Source organism: Oncorhynchus mykiss, chromosome 13, assembly GCF_057628025.1.
Source record: "Oncorhynchus mykiss isolate SJ-2025 chromosome 13, ASM5762802v1, whole genome shotgun sequence".
Classification (NCBI taxonomy): domain Eukaryota; kingdom Metazoa; phylum Chordata; class Actinopteri; order Salmoniformes; family Salmonidae; genus Oncorhynchus; species Oncorhynchus mykiss.
In genome coordinates, this window is record NC_143034.1 from 25,271,599 (window position 1) to 25,293,806 (window position 22,208).

Consider the following 22,208-nt stretch of genomic DNA (forward strand, 5'->3'; position numbering starts at 1 on the left):
TAAACACCTGCCTCTAATTGAGAACCAATCTAGGCAACCATAAACATATATAAACACCTAGATGAAAACAACCCCATAAACCTACAAAACCCCTAGACAGTACAAAAACACATACATCACCCATGTCACACCCTGACCTAACCAAAACAATAAAGAAAACAAAGAATACTCAGGTCAGGGCGTGACAGTGATAGGGATGTGTCAAGAGAGAACAAGAAGAACTGCCTCAATGCCAGCCAGACTTATCAGATTCCTGTGAACCTGGCCTGGAAAACAACATTATCCATTTCAATGAAAAAGATTAGTCATGATGTTACTTCTTCACCCTTCTCTTCCTGAAGTTTTGGGAAGATTTTTCTTTACTTCCTCCTTCAGATCATCTCAGCCCATCTCCTCATTCCTGAGTTATACGTTTCCATAATATTGGCTCTGAAACTTCTTATAGAGCGGGAGAAGGAGGAAACAGACAAAGGATGTAAAAGGGATATGGCTTCCTCTCACTTTTACTCTCTCTGAGAGTTCTCCTTTTTTTTATATCTCTTTGGAGAATTTCTGGAAACAACAAAACACATACCCTTTGAGGGCAGTGCAGCAGGATGTATGGCAGCGAAATATGTTTGATTGTACACTATCAAATCTTTCTTATTCAACCCCAGATCCCAGCCCGAAAAACAACCTTTGTTACAGTTAAACAATTTCACATGGGCCATTTATTCCACAATGTGATTTATACCCGACAGCGAGGGAATACGTGTATTTTCTCAATTCTTCTCTGCAGATCTTCTCAAACTCTGTCAGGTTGGATGGGGAGCGTAGCTGCACAGCTATTTTCAGGTCTCTCCAGAGATTTTTGATCAGGTTCAAGTCCGGGCTCATTCAGAGACTTGTCCCGAAGCCACTGCTGTGTTGTCTTAAGGTCGTTGTCCTGTTGGATGGTGAACCTTCGCCCCAGTCTGAGCGCTCAGGAGCAGGTTTTCATCAAGGATCTCTCTGTACTTTTCTCCGTTCATCTTTCCCTCGATCTTGCCTAGTCTGCCTGTCCCTGCCGCTGTAAAACATCCCCACAGCATGATGCTTCCACCACCATGCTTCACCATAGGGATGGTGCCAGGTTTCCTGTAGACGTGACACTTGGTATTCAGGCCAAAGAGTTGAATCTTCTTTCTTACTATAAAAGCCTGATTGGTTGAGCTCTGCAGAGATGGTTGTCCTTCTGGAAGGTTCTCCCATCTCCACAGAGGAGCTCTGGAGCTCTATAAGAGTGACCATTAGGTTCTTGGTCACCTCCCTCACCAAGGCCCATTCCCTCCCGATTGCTCAGTTTGGCAAGGCAGCCATTTTGGAAGAGTCTTGGCGGTTCCAAACTTCTTTCATGATTGAGGCTACTGTGTTCTTAGGGACCTTCAAGGCTGCAGACACATTTTGGTACCCTTTCCCAGATCTGTGTCTTTATACAATCCTGTCTCGGGGCTCTACGGACAATTCCTTCGAACGCATGGCATTGTTTTTGCTGTGGGACCTTATATATGCATGTGTGTGCCTTTCCAAATCATGTCCAATCAATTGAATTTACCACAGATAAATGTTTCAAGTTGTAAAAACATCTCAAAGGTTGATCAATGCATATACAGGCTCTACCTGAGCTCATAGCAAAGGGACCGAATACTTATGTAAATAAGGTATTTCTGTTAGTTATTTGTAATACATTTGCAAAAATTTCTAAACTAGTTTTTACTTTGTAATTATGGAGTATTGTGTGCAGATTGATGAGGGGAATTTTTTTTTAAATCAATTTTAGAATAAGCCTGTAATGTAACTGTTATGCATTGATATTGTGCAACACCCCCCTCTACGTACATTGGAATGCTTGGAACGTTTTGTCCTATAAAACACATGAAACAATGCCCACGTCAGTTTTCACTCCTGTCTCATGTCCTGCCCTTACATTAGTTGTATAAACAATAGAGAGTGCTGTACAATCATAGCAAAATGTGGAAAAGGGGAAGGGGCCTGAATATTTCCCGAATGCACTGTAAATCAAGAGTGTGTTTTTGGCCCCTCGTTCATTATGACATGGCTTTGAAAAGCCTGGCAAGATTCCGTACAATCATCGCTAATGCTAAAGTGCACACTGAAAAAGTGTGTGGAAGCACCTGTGTGGAAACAACTGTGTGGAAGCACCTGCTTTCAATAGACTTTGTATCCCTTATTTACTCAAATGTATCCACTATTTTGGCTGTTACCTGTACATTACAGAAGAAAATGAAAAACGTAATTTAATCTACTGGCCTCAGCTTCCTCTAGTTGTAAATAATGAATGGGAATCAGTTGTGCTCGTGTCGTATCCGCATAGCTAGAGGAAAGGTCCCACCTAAAGATTATACCCGAAAACCTGCTGCTGTGCCCTGACCCGAGTGTGACTCCACCAAGTCACACACAATAACCTTAATTCATTGTGAGGAAAGGGCAGAGCACGTGTTAGGTTGTTGTCAGGCAGGAAGAGGTTCTGAGGTGACCACACAATGAGTCAACACCATTGCGTTTCAGGTCAGTGGCGATGCTCGGCGATGAGCGGGAAAAAGGCGGATGTCGCTGACTCACTAGTGGATTTGTCTCGGTGTGACCTAGAACGCTCTCTTCACCCTCGTGCAGAAATAATCACGCCTGGAGGGGGAATCTCAAACTTTTATATGTTTGTTGAAAGACTTGTTCTGGAAAAGAGCTTTGTGGAATGTGGAGAACAGGGGAGAACACGAGGTCAAGCTAAATCGCTTGAAGATGCACAGTCAGGAGTGAAAGAGGAATGTTGAACGTGACAGAGGTATCAACGAGACAGTATGTGAGGTCACTTAAAAACATCCTCCAAATGTCAGTGTTTCTTCCGCTATAGTTCTTCACAGCACTTCAAGAGTGCATTTGTGAATGAAAGTAATGACACACAAACAAGCCATGAAGGCCATGCTAAAAGTGCCATGAAAGAATGACTTAGGTCCATAGTGAGATTTAAACTTTCATGTCTCATAGTTGTTTTCCCCTGTGTCCAGTAACTTGATCAAAGTGCCATAAAAGTATGATTTGTGAAATGGAAACGTTCATGTTTTTCCCCCTGTGTCCAATAACTTATGACAAATGCTGTATCTTGTGCGCACTCTTATCTGTTATATGCGTACAGTTCCATGTTAGGATTAGGTACATTGGGAGATTGAAACATTCCTGTCTCATACCTTTTCTCCTCCACACTGCTCAGTAACACTTGAAAAATGATAAGAATACATTTAGGGGGTGCTTATATTTGTCCTGTTACAAGTGTGACATGGAAATGTGTTTCTTGGATATTCCAACTCCTCCTGAGAGACCCGCAGGGAGTGGGGTTACGGCCAGGGTCACTATTGCCCAGATCAAGGGCCCAGCAACAGATTTCTCATCTTGTCGGCTCCAGGATTCGAACCAGCGACCTTGCCCAATGCTGTAAACCTCCAGGCTACCTGCAATAGCTATACAGTACCTACAGTACCTTGGTTCTTATCTAACATCTTCATTTCACACAGTGGGAATATTCTTTGACTTCCTAATTTATGTAGGGAATCTGTTTCTGCATCTGTTCCTGCTGTTGTTGTTTTTTTTCACGCGTGGACTATTTTATATTTCCTCTTCCTGTCTCTGTTGCCTGTTTCTCATTTTTCAAGGTCACTCCAAGTGTTGAGATAAAGAAGAAAAAACACATCTCCTCTCACCGATTGGACCCAGTCAGTAAATGTGAATGTTTTTCCCTCCATTATTCATTCACGCTTGAGTTTCCACCCTCCTACATGTCTCTCACCAACGATCCACTGTGCTCTTCCGGCAAACACCTGCAAATATCTTTATGTTCCCTTAATGTGTCAATTCTCCAAAAGTCATTTTCAATTATGCTTCAATGGAGGAGAGATTCTTCTACAGCTAGTGTACCTTAGGGGTGAGAAGTGTGTGTGTGTGTCTCACTGCCTCTACATTGTGTATATGTTGCAACAGATAAACACTCTGACAGCTTGTACAATGCTGGTCCCCTTCCTGAGATAAGGTATGCTGATGGCAGCAGATATAATTAAAAGCTTTATTTGCTGCCTTTGCCCTCTACACCTTCCTCTGCTGACGCATTCTCTTCATTCTTTTTTCCCCCTCTTCATTTTCTCCTCCCTTTCTTTCTCTCTCTCTCTCTCTCTCTGTTTCTCTTTGGCGTGCAAGCGCTAGCGGAATGGATTTTCACAGTCGTCACAAAACTTTCAGCTCAGCTATTGTCTCTGAACTCAAAACGACGGCAGTTTGATGATGGGAGGCTCTTGTGATTTGTCCCGGAGATGTGATTGTTAATGGTGTATATTAAGGGTTGAGATTAGCCTGAGACAATGTGCTATCACACTCCCTTTTACTGTGGGCCTTATTATCAGTTAACTGATTCTTTATGGGCCCCCGACTCTGCAGAACATTTTCTACCACATTCTCTGTGTTGACTGCACTTCTCTAAGTTGTTTTTCAAGAAGGTAGAGATGGTTGTCTTCTTTTTGAAGTTGAAACACATTTTATTCCAGCATCTCACAATGTGATCTGCTATGAGGAATGATAATGAAGAGTTAGAGCAGTTTGGGTGTTGAATAGTTCAAGTCAGCTATTTCCCATCAACCATTCACATTTTTCCCTTTTAGTCAGGTATTGCATGACCTTTTCACATCACCTCTCGTCATCTGTCTCTTATTAAGATCTCTGGCCCCACAGTCTCTCTGCTATCCAGCACTATCTATCAGAGCCATGATAGTAATTCATGCCCATTGCGGTGTGTCTCTGCCAACCAATATTGCAGTCGCTAAACTCTCATTTTCCTGTGTCGTCCAGAGGTCTCAGCATCCATCCAGACAGTTGGTTCATCGGGTCTAGGATCTGGTGTTTGGACCCATATTACATCTGTCATTCCCCTGCAGTCTGGCTAGGAACAAAAATAACCTGTAGTATCTCAAACAATAGCTGTAGAAACGTTTCACTGTGGATTCAGACGTTGTGTTCAGAAACTTTTAAGACTGGATGCCTGGGCTTCGTCTACGTTCAGAATAATGTTCAACCATGTCAATCAGAGGAAAGATCATGTTTAGTGCCTGAAGGCTTGATCTTGCCTCTGGGTTTTCAGCTAAGAACTTTCCTGTTTTCTCTCTTCTCTCTCACAGTTGCAATGTCAGGTAAAGTTGTTCCTTTTTGTTAACCCCACTTCTGACACTAACAACCCGACCATGTAAAAGTTTTGGGCCCCGGTAGAATTTTTGGATAAGGTTTTCCAGTTTTTCTCCCTGGCTAGTGTGTCTGGTGTCTTAGTTATGCTAGCACACAGTTACTAACTCTTTGGTTTGGTCAGTGGCCAGCCAAGTCAGATGCAAGAGACCAAGAGAGGCGTCAGTCTGTGAGCTAGCTGTGCAAGACAGCTTACCAACCTTTAGTTTCCCTGCTGGATCAATACAGGAATAGGACCTCTGAGTCAGTTGCGCTCCTGAACGCCCCAGTCTTTATCTTTTTTTGTATTGTGTGTTACGACAGACTGAGGTGATTTGGTTTGGGAGTTTGGTCCCACTCTCGTATATCAAGCACTAGGTTTTTTCCTCTCTCCCCAGAGCCTGGTCTCCACACTGTGCCTCTGCACACCAATGACTTAAATGTTCTGCTATACATGCAGCCAGCCATCTGGCAAAGCCTCACAACAATGTCTAATGTGATTTTTGGTCACATCTTTTTTTTTGTTACTGTTCATTTGATGTTCATAAAGAAACATGCACATTGTTTTCTCCCTCTATCTCACACCTCTCTGAAATTGATTTAGTTATGAAAAAGCTCCTCACTTTATGTCAGGGTAGATGGAACCTGGTCGAAAGACTGGGGGATTTGATTTCCGAGAAGAAACATCCGGGATTCTGTTATTTGCCTGGACTGTTAAATGTATATGTTACATATTCAGCAATCGGCAGTATGTGTCAAGTTCTGACAATAGTTCTGTTATTTTATTATTTGTTTTAGTTTGGTCAGGGCGTGAGTTGGGGTGGGCAGTCTGTTTGTTTTTCTATGTTGGTTTTTGTGTTCGGCCTAGTATGGTTCTCAATCAGAGGCAGGTGTCATTAGTTGTCTCTGATTGAGAATCATACTTAGGTAGCCTGGGTTTCACTTTTGGTTTGTGGGTGTTTGTTTCCGTGTGAGTGTTTGGGCCACACGGTACTGTTTCGGTTTTGTATATTTCACGTTTATTATTTTGTTCCAGTGTTCAGTTGTGTTTTTTAATAAATCAATATGAACACTTACCACGCTGTGTTTTGGTCCGACCCTTACTCCTCCTCAGACGAAGAGGAGGAAATCCGTATGAGGTGCATGGCTTTAGTGTTTACGAATAATCTCGACATGAATCTTCAAACAAGATTTAGCCTCACTCTGTACATTACCCCTCAGTGTTTACTTTAACACAACAATATTACTTAGTACTTAGATACTAATCTCTTTCACTGTCGGTATATTGTATTCTGAAGCAACTGCCTTTCATTGCTTGGAAAAGAAAGTTATTGGATTGAAGCTCCTAGTATATGAGAGTTTAACTCTAGGATATGAGAGACGTTTTCTCTTGCCTCAAACAGTGTACAAATGGAATGGATGATTAAACTGCTTCAAGCACTCTTATTTACCTTGAATAACTGACTTCTTTACTATAGTGAAAGCATTTCATCACTAATATCCACACTACCTCAGGGTTTCTTCCTCAATGCAGGCAGACACAACAACAGCAGACAGTGTAACTACTGCTGTACCTAACCCCCTCTCTGATAGTCAAGGAATATTTCAGACTGCTGCTATCTTCCATCAGCAAGCCAAAACCCCATTAGTGTCAGTTGCCTTGGGAAGCGTTGTGATATTTCATAAACTGCTACTCCAACAGCAAGAGCGAGTATTAGCTCTCTACTGTGCTGCTGAAGAAACTTCAGCTATGTTTTGCTCAGAATTGAAATTCTGAAGGCAAATTAAGTTTGGTCTTTTTCTCAGAATCTCCCTTCACTTGCAACACTGCTTCTGGCTCTCTCTGTCTCACGCTCCCTCAACCCATTGTATCCAGACCAGAACCTAAACACCAAACACCAGATAAACAACCGTCTCAGTGGACAGGGGCTGATGAGGAAGAAATTACTGAATAGAAATTAAGGAAGAAAGAGAAGTGCCTATTGTATGGCGGTGTAGCCAGGTTGAAACATCGCAATTGAATGCTAATCATGAGCACAGCTTCCTTCCTCACAGACACTCATGAATATGTATTCATTCTAGGTTTTGGATTAACAAAAAAGGCACCTTGGAAATCAGACCAACTGAAAGAGACGTTATGGTTTGGAGGTTTGATTGAATGCATTTCTGTCTGATTGTACAGTCTTTCTGTAACACTCTCACACCAGAGCCTTAGTACTTGAGGATAGAACTAAGTGGTGAAAAGTAAAATGGATTCATAGCCTACATATAATACCACACAGGAGCTTGCTATCTCTTCAATTTATACTTGGCAAGCAACTCAGTCAGACAGCATTCTGTGTCTTTGCTGTAATGTCCCTGCCTGCCGCGGACATGAGAAGACTCAAACAACATAACGCAGCCCTTGGGAGCTCCCTAGTGCTCGAAGGCCCATTCCATATAAAAATGTCCCTCTCCAATCAGTCATCGCCCCATTCATGTCTCCAACTCTTTAAAAACAAAATATCCTGTACAAGATATCAGCACGCCCTCATGCAGTGTCTGTCGCTCTCGTTATTCTACTTTGTAATCATCGTGACCGTCTCTCCCCAGCACTCAGGAATGAACTGGAATGAGGAAAGATCTTGTTGTAATTTAAACCGATACTCTATTACTGGCAGAGCTGCACTACTCTCTGCCGACTACGCCATCAGGAGGAGAAGAACCTGAAGACCTATAAAATAAGACTACTTTCCCATTCGTCTTTCCTCACTCATACTGTAAATTGCACCGCACATCCGAAGGGGGTTAATGCTGAGTGGTGTGGACTTTTTGCAGTCTTCAGATTGAAATAATTAGGTAATCACAGGGACATGGTAGCTATTCTTAGGCTCATGTGAACATGCACACACAATCAGTACGGAAATGTAGCCTGTCTATACAGCGTTTTTGAAAACACCAGATAGGCTACAGAAATAAACTGTGTTTTACACCTGCATTTTGAGCTGAAAGTCATTAATGTTAGCAGCCAACATCAGCTAGGGATATATAGTGTCACTTCTCTGGTGTCCAGAGCAAGCAAAATCATACGGCCTATTTTTAACGGAGGTTACAGGATCATAAGGAAAACATGTCTGTCTGCATCATTCCATCCCTTTGGAGGGCAGCAGGCTTGCAGAGTGCTTGTTGTCAGCCTGGTTGCCCTGTTATTCCTCACAAATGTCATAATAAAATGACCATAATGTTAAATCTTCATCCCATAATATTGAAAGCAGCGGTCTGTGTCAAAAACTGCAACGCTGCTGGGTTTTTCAGGCTCAACAGTTTCCAGGGTGTATCAAGAATGGTCCATCACCCAAAGGACATCCAGCCAACTTGACACAACTGTGGGAAGAATTGGAGTCAACATGGGCCAGCATCCCTATGGAATGCTTTTGACACCTTGTAGAGTCCATGCCCCAAAAAATTTAGGCTGTTTTGAGGGGGAGGGCAACTCAATATTAGGAAGGCATTCCTAATGTTTGGTATACTCTGTTTATAGCCAATAGGCACCCAAACTTGGCCTTTCTGAAATATGAAATTAGATCAATCAAATCACCACGTAGCCTGTTCTGGAAAAGATGAGTCAGTAGTAAATCTCTAGACTGTATTTTATATTGATGATAAACGTAGATCTACTCTGTTTGTCCACCTTTGTGCTCCAATGCTGATGACTGGTCATTGGTCAACAATCAAGACGTGCAACCTTTTGGTTCTGAAGCATGGCCGAGAATTTAAAGATGACTTGCAGGATTCAGAACTACAATGACAAAATGTGTATAAAACCAACAAAAAATTGGGTGGCGGGAAGAAATTATACTACCACTGAAAGGGCACTTTGGAGACTGGAAAGGCAAATGGGAGTGTGCTCTGCTCTGGAGTTAGCTAACAGCTCATTTTGTATTGCTAAATTATTTCCAGCTTCCTGGATTCCGGGCACATCCACATGTTTTTGCATTCGTCATATTTCATTTCAAGGTAGTCATAAATTACTAAAGGTGTTAGGCCCGCAGGCATCTGTGAATGGTTTGTTTCCATTAGCACCTATCAATAACTGGTTATTATGCTGGTGTTATAACACAGGAATGGTTTTTTCTCATATATTTAGTTTGCATGTTATAGGATCAAAGGCCCTCGAGCACCCTAGATTCCTGTAGTTATAAGGGTGAGAAAGCCAAGGTGTACAATAACAGGGCTATTTCACATGACGTGGTTCAAAGCCAAGATGATTTAACTAGGTCAGAAACCTACCTGAAGATGTGGTTGTGGTTGGAAGCAGGTGTCGGTAAATAAGTCTGTAGGTCTGTCTGTCCATACATTGAACTGCCTGTCTGTCTGTATTTATCTCAGTCTAAACATATTTTTTTTAATTTACAGATCAACGGACTATGGATCCACCTATGAGAGGATGAATGACAAAGTGGGATCTAAGACTGTGCTGAGTTACCTGTATGTCTGTCCATCCAACAAGAGAAAGGTAAGACAAACTTCAAATTAGTGATTTTCAATAACACATAACTGACTAAGACTTAATGACATTTAGTTGAGTTAACTAGAACTGAATTGTTCATTGTCCATTCTCTGCTGCCATTAATTGTTATTTCTGATCAAATCAAATGTTAACTCGAAGTGAAGGTTAGACGGTAGACTCAAATAAATATGGTTTGAATAAATATTTTCTTTCAAGCTTTTAAATGTTTTTGTAGTTTGTGAGATAACCAAAGTTTAATGACCATATTTAGCAATTCAAGATTGCTACCAAGAAACACTTACTCATACTGTAGTTATGGCCTCAGGACATTTACCATGACACAACACAGAGACCAAAAAAATACCTTTTAGAAAGACAGAACATATTCAAGAAAGAATCTTGTTGTTTTGTAGATAAATGCTGAAGCTAAACTAATTGAAAAAAGTAGGCGCATCTTCTCTGAGCAAAGTTTATTTTTATTCTGGGAAGCAGACCATCTTTTCCACATTATAACACAGGTGTCTCAGTCTCTCCTGAAAACTTTCTAAGGGTCATGTTAAGGTTCGTCACTAGCAAACCGTCCATGAATAAACTTTTCTCTGTTGGTAATGTGAAGGGAAAAGGGCCCCAGCTGGCTTTCTGGGCCTCCTGAAGAGTCAAATCAGTCCATAGATCACTAGCGCTGACCCTGAAAATCCCTCCATGGAAAGAGATGGTTTGTGGGATACCGAGCTGATGGACTTAACCCAGGTCAGCCTTGAACTCAGTAATACCTAGGTCTGGCCCTGTGACTATTTTCCCACTGGCCGGCCGGACTTAGCGATAGACCCTATAGTCTAGTTGAAGGTAGAGTATGCCCATTCAGCACATTTCCCAGGTACAGGGATATAGGCTAACCGATCCAAAGACACACAAGATATGTGGACAGGCAGCAGATTTCCTGCAAGGGCTTTATCATCTCCCTTTTAGGGTGATAGACTGAGGATCTTGTAGTTTTCTTTACGCCAGTTAGGGAATTACGTTATAGTAGAAGCTAGTCACGAGGTCCTATGATGTCCAGATGCCCTCGTCAGGGCCATGTTTTGTAGACAACCACTATTGACCTCTGGCTTCCACCGATCCACGATCCTCCTCACCTTCTCTCTTATCTCATTATCGATGGATGAGTGCAACTCTCTACTGGATAAGCTGGGACGTTTTCTCCTCATTGCATTCCAGTGGCCAAGCATAACATGTGTGTGTAGCATGGGAAAAACACCACGAGGATTATCTCTATATCTGTTGAGATGAGGCAGTAATGACCCTTAAATCACCATGACAATATATTTGTGTATTTAATGCCTCAAGGGTGTTTTTTTCTCCCACGTGAATATAGCATTACAATCGATTGGTTTCCACGCAACAATATTCTGTTAACGTCAGCGACTATATCCTCATGTTGTCTAAAGGTAAAAAGACAGAGGCTTGACCTTTCAAGGAGCAGATAATAGATTTGAATGATGGTGCTGACATTTATCTTCACGCTTGTGAAGAAAACACCCATCATGAATTGCCCTTATGCATGTTCAGCCTTATTCCGAGGTCTTCTGCACAGTTTGACTCACAGCCACTGATATTAAGGAAGAGTCTAGCATTCTCAACATATGTGTTAAGGTTTTCTTCAGGTGAAGGTGAGGAGAGGCGGACCAAAATGCAGCGTGGTTATTTGTATACATCTTTAATAAAGATGAAAACACAAACAGTATACAAAACAATAACCGTGAAAAAACCTAAACAGCCTATCTGGTGCAAACAAACACAGAGACAGGAACAATCACCCACCAAACACTCAAAGAATATGGCTGCCTAAATATGGTTCCCAATCAGAGACAACGATAAACACCTGCCTCTGATTCAGAACCACTCCAGGCAGCCATAGACTATTCTAGACAACCCCACTAACCACTATCCCATAACCTACAACAAACCCCTAGACAAAACACACCACATAAATTACACATGTCACACCCTGGCCTGACCAAAATAATAAAGAAAACACAAAATGCTAAGACCAGGGTGTGACAATATGAATATAATTAAAAGGCATGGAATGAATAGACATTCTATTTCTATGGTTGTATCTAGAGTGATATCCCAATTCACCAGAATGTAGCCTTTTTATACCTTCCCTACAGACTGCTCACTCACAGATAGGTCGCAATTGATCTGGGTTTGACAAGATTATTCTGCTGTGAGAAATCCTCTCCTCCGCTACTCCCCTTGTTTGTGGTCAGCAGATAGCTCAAGCACCGTCCAACAGCAGGCTTCAGCCCCTCAAACAACACAGCAATGACTATCACACTCCTCGCTTGATGATTAGCTGGACTCCCACCAACTAGCTGAACATCAGCAGATGACATGCCGAGGTTATCCCTCCAACCTGTATTGATCTAAGTTTTGTTACCAGCCTCACTCCTCTTTATTCCCGGGACATCAATTGGCAAGTGGATGTGGAGCAAAATCTTAATTACCCGGCCATGCAATGGTATATTTGATGACATGAAAGTTATTGATGATGATGTGAGCTGTTACATAACCTCCCCTCGTGGAACTTTGTGCCTGTTAAAACTGATTCAGGAACAGATGGACATGCCCATATCCATATGATCCACATAAACAATTTCCGAAAGGAAATGAATTCAATCTACTGAGAGATGGGTTATGAGAAGGCTTTTAGTCCAGTTATGGTATTTGTCCAATACATTTTTCTACATTTTGTAAGAGAAATGATGTTTAAATAGGGTTTATTATTGAATATGTCACATGGCAAATAATATTTACCCGTGCAGGAATATAAATCAGGTTGGTTTAAGATGAATCATCTTTGGCCATTAATTAATACATTTCCAGACTTCTCCAATTCCTTTTACTCTCAACATATAAAGTGTAATATTGCACCTTCCAATAAATGCAACAGTGATACAGGGGATATACAGAGTACAGCTATACACACAGCTATACAACAAGCCATCAATAGAGATATGTCTTAATATGAAATGTATTACAGTAAATATAAAGGGAGCCTGGTTGAAAAGGACTCACCTAAATTATTATTAGAGAGCTGAGAAACGTTCAGGGGTGAAGAAACATTGATCCACCCAGACCCTTCAAGGACCTCTAACATTTGTACTTTCCCCTCTAAGTGGTGAGACAGAGAGAAAGGTCCTGACAGAAGAATAAAAAATGCAAGGTGAAATACAATTTCCACTCATAATAAATGCAGTCGATTAATACAATATTATGAGAAATTATTAGACCTGACGTTAGAAACTATTTAATTACATGTGACAAGGCCCTAAGACTCTGGGAGAAGTAGACGGGGCAATTCGCAGTCCCTCGTCCCTCAGTGAGGGCAATGACAATGGCAAAATTCGAAGGTGAGGTGAACTACAAAAAAATTGAAGAAACATATTTTTTTTAAGAAAAAAACTGGCACAGATTCCGCAGTCTGTTTATTGGCTTTAATGAAAAACAATTGATCTAAATCACCACCAGGGAGGAATCCTAGTTAAAGCTGGGGAAAGAGGGGTGGGAAAGATTCCTAGTTAAAGCTGGGGAAAGAGGGGTGGGGATTATTCCTAGTTAAAGCTGGGGAAAGAGGGGTGGGAAAGATTCCTAGTTAAAGCTGGGGAAAGAGGGGTGGGGATTATTCCTAGTTAAAGCTGGGGAAAGAGGGGTGGGGATTATTCCTAGTTAAAGCTGGGGAAAGAGGGGTGGGAAAGATTCCTAGTTAAAGCTGGGGAAAGAGGGGTGGGGATTATTCCTAGTTAAAGCTGGGGAAAGAGGGGTGGGGATTATTCCTAGTTAAAGCTGGGGAAAGAGGGGTGGGAAAGATTCCTAGTTAAAGCTGGGGAAAGAGGGATGGGAAAGATTCCTAGTTAAATCTGGGGAAAGAGGGGTGGGAAAGATTCCTAGTTAAAGCTGGGGAAAGAGGGGTGGGGATTATTCCTAGTTAAAGCTGGGGAAAGAGGGGTGGGAAAGATTCCTAGTTAAAGCTGGGGAAAGAGGGGTGGGGATTATTCCTAGTTAAAGCTGGGGAAAGAGGGGTGGGAAAGATTCCTAGTTAAAGCTGGGGAAAGAGGGATGGGAAAGATTCCTAGTTAAATCTGGGGAAAGAGGGGTGGGAAAGATTCCTAGTTAAAGCTGGTGAAAGAGGGGTGGGAAAGATTCCTAGTTAAAGCTGGGGAAAGAGGGGTGGGAAAGATTCCTAGTTAAATCTGGGGAAAGAGGGATGGGAAAGATTCCTAGTTAAATCTGGGGAAAGAGGGGTGGGAAAGATTCCTAGTTAAAGCTGGGGAAAGAGGGGTGGGAAAGATTCCTAGTTAAAGCTGGGGAAAGAGGGGTGGGAAAGATTCCTAGTTAAAGCTGGGGAAAGAGGGGTGGGAAAGATTCCTAGTTAAAGCTGGGGAAAGAGGGGTGGGAAAGATTCCTAGTTAAAGCTGGGGAAAGAGGGGTGGGAAAGATTCCTAGTTAAAGCTGGGGAAAGAGGGGTGGGAAAGATTCCTAGTTAAAGCTGGGGAAAGAGGGGTGGGAAAGATTCCTAGTTAAATCTGGGGAAAGAGAGGTGGGAAAGATTCCTAGTTAAAGCTGGGGAAAGAGGGGTGGGAAAGATTCCTAGTTAAAGCTGGGGAAAGAGGGGTGGGGATTATTCCTAGTTAAAGCTGGGGAAAGAGGGGTGGGAAAGATTCCTAGTTAAAGCTGGGGAAAGAGGGGTGGGGATTATTCCTAGTTAAAGCTGGGGAAAGAGAGGTGGGAAAGATTCCTAGTTAAAGCTGGGGAAAGAGGGGTGGGAAAGATTCCTAGTTAAATCTGGGGAAAGAGGGGTGGGGATTATTCCTAGTTAAAGCTGGGAAAGAGGGGTGGGAAAGATTCCTAGTTAAATCTGGGGAAAGAGGGGTGGGAAAGATTCCTAGTTAAAGCTGGGGAAAGAGGGGTGGGGATTATTCCTAGTTAAAGCTGGGGAAAGAGGGGTGGGAAAGATTCCTAGTTAAAGCTGGGGAAAGAGGGGTGGGAAAGATTCCTAGTTAAAGCTGGGGAAAGAGGGGTGGGAAAGATTCCTAGTTAAAGCTGGGGAAAGAGGGGTGGGAAAGATTCCTAGTTAAAGCTGGGGAAAGAGGGGTGGGGATTATTCCTAGTTAAAGCTGGGGAAAGAGGGGTGGGAAAGATTCCTAGTTAAATCTGGGGAAAGAGGGGTGGGAAAGATTCCTAGTTAAAGCTGGGGAAAGAGGGGTGGGAAAGATTCCTAGTTAAAGCTGGGGAAAGAGGGGTGGGAAAGATTCCTAGTTAAATCTGGGGAAAGAGGGGTGGGAAAGATTCCTAGTTAAAGCTGGTGAAAGAGGGGTGGGAAAGATTCCTAGTTAAAGCTGGGGAAAGAGGGGTGGGAAAGATTCCTAGTTAAAGCTGGGGAAAGAGGGGTGGGAAAGATTCCTAGTTAAAGCTGGGGAAAGAGGGGTGGGAAAGATTCCTAGTTAAAGCTGGGGAAAGAGGGGTGGGGAGGATTCCTAGTTAAAGCTGGGGAAAGAGGGGTGGGGATTATTCCTAGTTAAAGCTGGGGAAAGAGGGGTGGGAAAGATTCCTAGTTAAAGCTGGGGAAAGAGGGGTGGGGATTATTTCTAGTTAAAACTGGAGAAAGAGGGGTTGGGATTATTCCTAGTTAAAACTGGGGAAAGACGGTGGTATTTTTGTTGCAGTGAAAGAAAACACAGCAGTTTGGGCTGTGACACTATCCAAGTCACGCTTTTCCCTTCTCCTTCTTCTGTCTGGGTTTAGTAGTTTATTATTAAAGCCAGGTGTCAGGTTAATGTCTTATTGCATTACATCACAGAGAGAAAGCCTATCTGAGCTATGTATGTCTTATTAAATAACATGTCTATGGATTACTTTGAGAAAAAAGGCCCTGGTTCTATATAGTGGAAATGGCTTTTAAGGATATATCTGTGTTTTGAGAGTAATGCACTTTAATGAAAATGTCTGCTTTACATCCCACCCCAAAAATAAATCATATTATACCAAGATATAGATACTACACCAATAAGGTCAGATTTTGTTACAATGTAGTTTTGCATTGCTATTATGATTTTAGTTTTACAGATCTTACTCTGTTATTGCTTTCTCAATAGGCTAATTTCTAACAAATATGCAACAAAACATTTGCAGTACATTTGCACTGAATTCATGATGAAATGAAAGTAGAGACTGTGTAATTCCTAGCATGGAATTAGAATTCCTGCCACTGTGGTAACATAGAGCATACCACAAAGACATTATTCTTTATTGCACAAATATTTGTTATTTCTTATCACAAATTTATATATTGTTCAAAACAAATAGCATTGCCTAAACATGTAGTCACGCATGGTAAATGCAAAGTTGTGGAGTTCTCTCTTGCTTCACAGCGGTGTTACAGAACACCATAGCACAGCAGCCTATTGATCTACAGTATGTTCTTAAAACTTATCCTATTCTTTAACATAGCAACTTATTGTTGCAGTTGTGTTGTGGCCCCCTCATGGTTGACTTATATGTCCACAGGGGTATTCTGAACCACCTCTATCTCATTAAAGGGAATGCATCTGGACAGGGGTGACTGAAAGCCAAAGTGCACCAAAGTGTAGACCTGTGCGTGCACTGGAAGAGGCCAAAAAACCATGGCAACAGAGCACGAGAGGCACATTTGTAAAATGAAGTCCAAAACAAAGTGAAGGTGTTAGCGCTAGTAACAGCATGCTGCATGCCAACCACTAGACCTGGAGTGCTGACATGGTGACCCTTCTCTCTCTCTCTCTCTCTCTCTCTCTCTCTCTCAGATAATGGTGCTGACAGACCCTGAGTTTGAGAGCAGTGTGCTCATCAGCTCGGATGAAGGAGCGAGCTATCAGAAATACCGCCTCAGCTTCTACATTCTAAGCCTTCTGTTCCATCCAACACAGGAGGATTGGGCTCTAGCCTACAGCCACGACCAGAAGGTGAGCTCCATGTCATTTTTTTCACCACAGTTGGTTGTTTGATGCAGTACGCTTTGGATTTTGAACTGTGATACACAGTCGGATAAAAGTCCAAGCTATATATTTTTTTACCGTATTTCCATCTCGGTTTCAACGGCCCCGTATTGGTTTATTGAATATTCTTCTGCCATGATTTAATGATTTATTTAGCTGGAGGTTTTGATTAGAATATTGATTATTGTTATCCATTTGATGTTACCTTATTTAATTACCATGGCGATATATTTAGAGCATTGAAAATGTTTGTGTTATAACATGATTCCAACTACACAGTAACTTTACTTGTAACTACTAATGAACTTTCAAATATTCATTAGAAGATGTCAGCACTATAGGCCTGCAAACCACATACAGCGACTCTGCAGTCCTATACACCTATGCTCTCATCTGTAACCTTCACTGTACAGTAGTATCATGTTGAGGAGAGCTCTGTACCCCCCACTCACACACAGGTCACATCCCATATAACCCCCTGTGAAGAAGACCTACCATTATGGCCAAATGAGTCTTACCTGGCGACCCAGATGGCTATCACATAGGGGAGTCTGGTTGAGGTCGAGGAGGGAGAAGACTGACACCTTGGGTTGCTAACTGACCCCAATATCGGTCATAACAATGAAACCTGGACAGATCCAGAGGTTGTAATTTGTTACACTTTCGGTCTGTGATGGCCTTCATTATAGAATGCCGTCTATACGAATTTGAAACATAACCTTTTGGGCTGTTTAATGTACACTATAGATGTTGGTGAAATTTTGTTTGCATTAAAAGGATGAACCATTGTGGACATGGAACACCCTCAGAAGACAAACCTTTGTGGACATGGAACACTCTTCGACAACATACTTACCGTTCTGATGAAACGATTCCTTAAGCACTGATGCAATGTGGAATCCAATGGTGATTAGTAAATTAGATCATGTAGTATATTTCATTGAGAGTCCATACAAGTGCAACTTTAAAACAGTCTGTCCTGTACTGATAACAAGCTTTGTCAGATCACTTTACTATTTGTCTTCAGTCTTTTTGTATTCAATGCAGGTCAATCTTTACCTCTTTCCTCAATGTCTTTTCTATTTCGAGTTCTAGAACTCTGGGTGACCTGTCTTGACTCTTATCTCAGAATGTGTGCTCAGGGTAAAGACATTACTATTGATGTAGCTGTTCCTCTCTCTCTCTCTCTCTCTCTCTCTGACTAAGGGCGATACAATTAGTTCGTTTGTGACACTTCTCACAAAAGTATGTGGGTGGAAAGTGCAGAAACAACTCAAACATAATACAGAACCATTTTTCTTCTTGTTCTCCTTTGTTCCTCTGTGGCTTTTCCATTGTTCAGGTCTCCTAATTGACTTCAGTATTAGAGCTGCTTGTGTTATAAATCTTTTGACAAGAGCTGTTATGCTAGACAACGTCAGGCCCGGGTTGTTTAGTGCAGTTCAGTTATTCATGTAACACCCTCCCTGCTGTTAGATTCAAAGAGAGAAAGCATAGATTTTTTTTTTTTCTGAACGTGTTTATAATCTGAGAAGTATTGTGTTGGGGGGTGTAGGAAGCTAGTGGTGGAAGTCTCAAGGGAGAAGTGAAAAAAAAAACTAAAGTCCCCACAATTCAAGTTGTATTCCATTCTTAACATATTGCATCTCGGCTCACACACCTCGTTGGACCTGTGAGACAAGGCTTTGGGTCCCTAATGGATAGTATAAGGGATATGTTCATCAAAACGTTAACTTGGTGGGACCGTTGAGTTCAAGTATTCAGTACACATTGCAATTGTCACGTGTGCTCCCTCTCCGGCCTCGAGGTCACCAGGCTGCTCGTTATGGCGCACACCTGTCACCATCGTTACGCGCACCTGCGCATCTTCTGACTCACCTGAACTCCATCACTTCTCTGATTACCTTCCCTATATATGTCACTCCCTTTAGTTCCTTCCCCAGGCGTTATGGTTTCTGTTTCATGTCTGTGTATTGTTCTTGGTTTGTCATGTTGTATTATGTTGTGTTTATTTATTAAAACACTCACTCCCTGAACTTGCTTCCAGACTCTCAGCACACATCGTTACAGCAATTACTGTGGTCACTTGGGGATATGGGGTTTTGATTTCATTATTTAGTTAGAAGTGTTAATGAGAGCAGACAATTCACCTCAGAAAAAGCTGCTAGTGTAGATAAAATGACATTAGCACAGAAAGACAATGAACATTGATTGTACAAAAATATCCAGTTTATGTCCATGTATCTATTGCCAATCTATGATCTTAGTTCCCTCAGCACCAGTCTGTCTCTGTGTTTAATACCCTTATTCAGGTTTCTGGTGTTGTAATCAATTGGTTTTGGGTATGTCAAGAGGAGAACCCCAGGTGTCTGACATAACTTTGTTTTCCCCAAATAATGTTCCTGTCAGCCCCCTGTAGTCTCCCACTCAGACGCACAATGTCAGATGAAGAACGTCAGTCTACCGCATTCTGTACAACAACCAAATCAGATAGTTGACATGTTGGAGATGCATTTATTCACACTTCCTTTCAACCTTTGAAAAAAGTGATCAAAAATGTTTCCCTTCGGATGTATCAACAGAAACAGGTCACATTTCTTTACACAGTCAAACGAGTTCACAGTATCCAACGTTCCAAGATAATAAAAAAAATAAAATAACTCACAAGTGAATTTGGATCACCTGCATACACTATTTTCAGCCTGGTCACCCAGCACCACAATTACATTGCAGGCAACCCTACACACCGCCTAAGCCCCGTTTGGGTTATTTGTAATTCCTTCCATTAGGGGAAATAATCTGTATTGCCAGACAGCGCCGCTAGAATAAAGCATCAGTGTATGTCAGGTTTATTTGTGACTTCTCCAGTCTCGTACTCACTTGCCCTACATTGCGTATGGGGATTTGATTGGCCCCTTGTCTGCATTAGGTTTGATAGCAGGATTACTGTCATTAGTCAATAGACTATAACTAAATGTTGTTGTAGAGGGGGGTCATCCTGCTGAGGATAAAGCTGGAGAAGGTGTTGTGGAGGGAGGTCTTCCTGCTGAGGATAAAGCTGGAGAAGGTGTTGTGGAGGAGGTCTTCCTGCTGAGGATAAAGCTGGAGAAGGTGTTGTGGAGGGAGGTCTTCCTGCTGAGGATAAAGCTGGAGAAGGTGTTGTGGAGGGGAGTCTTCCTGCTGAGGATAAAGCTGGAGAAGGTGTTGTGGAGGAGGTCTTCCTGCTGAGGATAAAGCTGGAGAAGGTGTTGTGGAGGAGTTCTTCCTGCTGAGGATAAAGCTGGAGAAGGTGTTGTGGAGGGTGGTCTTCCTGGTGAGAATATATCTGGAGGTGTTTTTTTTTGGAGGATGTATACATTTTCACTACAGCAGATGGATGGAGGTGTGCTGTTACATAGAGATAGGAGTGGGGAGCCAATGTGCCAACAACAAGGAAACAGATTGTTGCGTGTGTAAGGAACACAACTTTTTTGTCGTTGTCAGGCCTCTCTTGCCATGCACCTGTGTTCCTTTGGTGAAATGGTGGAGGTGTGACATCCTTTTTGTTTTTCATCATGTCCCGGGCCTCTTTAGATTGAGTTTAAAGCCCCAGTTGATGGACTGCCTCTTCAATTCAAACCATAGGATGTACTGTGTGTGTGTGTGTGTGTGTGTGTGTGTGTGTGTGTGTGTGTGTGTGTGACAGAGAGAGGGAGTGAAGATGATGAATAAACACTTTTTTATCGGTTTTGAAACAGGGCCTCCAGAATATTCTCACTTTGTTCTATCAATTTACATTCCAAACCCCCAACTATCTGAGATTTCTTAACACTTAGTCAAAATCACTTATTTTCAATTAAACTTATTGGCCCATATTACAGTGACAGTGAGGGAGAAAACACACTTTTCACGGTTTTCATACATACCTTCCCTGAGCTGGCACTGATGGTGATCTGACACTTTATTACACCTCTCCCACTCCCTCTCTTGTTTCTCCCTGTCCCTGCCTTTTGAATCCCCCTCTTCTCGTCCGCCGCAGACAGAAGTCAGACTGTGTATCTCAGTATCTCGGCCAGGTAAAAGGCTGGCATTTACCTTTGCAAATAGGATCAGCTGGGTATCAGTGCCAGAGCTGCCAACCTTCCATCATTATTCTGTGGGGAAGACATAATAGTCGACTTGATGGATTCTGCCTCTTGCTGAACCTCGCCTCTTGACTACAATCCAACAGCCTCGTTCTGTAGCCGGCTCCACTTTCCTATGTCACTATGCTCTGCATTTTTTTCTTGTTTATCAGTATGATAAAGTCTCCCTCTGAAGGAGAGTGAAAGTGAAAGATGTAGTCATTTTGAAACCATTAGTGTTCACGGTCATTTGAACCTGCCCCATCATCCATTTGAAATAGGGGATTATCAAAGCAGCTTCCTTTTTCAGTGGAATGTCAATGTGGACTAGAGTTGGTCTGTACTGGAGTTGGTCTATACTGGAGTTGGACTATACGGGAGTTAGTCTATACTGGAGTTGGACTATACTGGAGTTGGACTATACTGGAGATGGTCTATACTGGAGTTGGTCTATACTGGAGTTGGACTATACTGGAGTTGGACTATACTGGAGTTGGACTATACTGGAGTTGGACTATACTGGAGTTGGACTATACTGGACTTGGACTATACTGGAGTTGGTCTATACTGGATTTGGTGTATGCTGGAGTTGGACTATACTGAAGTTGGACAACACAGGAGTTGGATTATACTGATGTTGGATAATATTAGATTTGGTCTGTAGTGGAGTTGGATTGTATTGGAGTTTAACTATACTGGAGTTGGATTGTACTGGAGATCGTCTATACCATGGGTGTCAAACTCTGGCCCGTGGACCAAATTTGGCCCGCGGGGTAATTATATTTGGCCCGCGAGACAATACCAAATTACTACTAGAGCTGGCCCGCCGGTATTATACAGCGCATTCACCACTAATACTACGAATCCCATAATGCTCTGCTGTTTTCGCGCGCCAATCAGGACAGGACCCAGAAATGCTCTCTCCTCTGTGACAGTAGTCATAGCAACATAGACGCTACAACTGTCAGCGAGCTAACCCTTCCCAAAAATGACGAAAAGAAAGGCAGAAAACAGGAGCTTTCTGGACAAGTGGGAGGCAGAATATCTGTTTACATATGTAAAAGACAAACCTGTTTGTCTTGTTTGTGGAGTCAACGTGGCTGTAAGTAAGGAGTACAACATTAGACGACACTATGAAACGAAACACCATGACAAATACAAGGACCTGGACATGACTCAAAGGAGCCAGAAAGTAGAGGAGATGAAAAGAAGTTTGGTTTCACAACAGAATATGTTTAAAAAAGCCACATCACAAAGCGAGGCTGCTGTAAAGGCTAGTTATATAGTGGCAGCAGAGATCGCAAAATCAGCCCGGCCCTTTAATGAGGGAGAGTTCATGAAAAA

General features: G+C 42.2%; 1 protein-coding gene across 1 annotated transcript in view; it reads left to right on the forward strand.

Moving 5' to 3' along the window:
* The window catches only part of LOC110485785 (VPS10 domain-containing receptor SorCS3), a 216,313-nt gene that overhangs the window by 115,617 nt on the left and 78,488 nt on the right, over window positions 1–22,208 (forward strand). Inside the window, exons 3-4 of the mRNA XM_021556952.3 lie at window positions 9,631–9,730; window positions 16,570–16,728. Coding sequence (XP_021412627.3) covers window positions 9,631–9,730; window positions 16,570–16,728 — 259 coding nt within the window. The remainder of the gene's footprint in view (window positions 1–9,630; window positions 9,731–16,569; window positions 16,729–22,208) is intronic.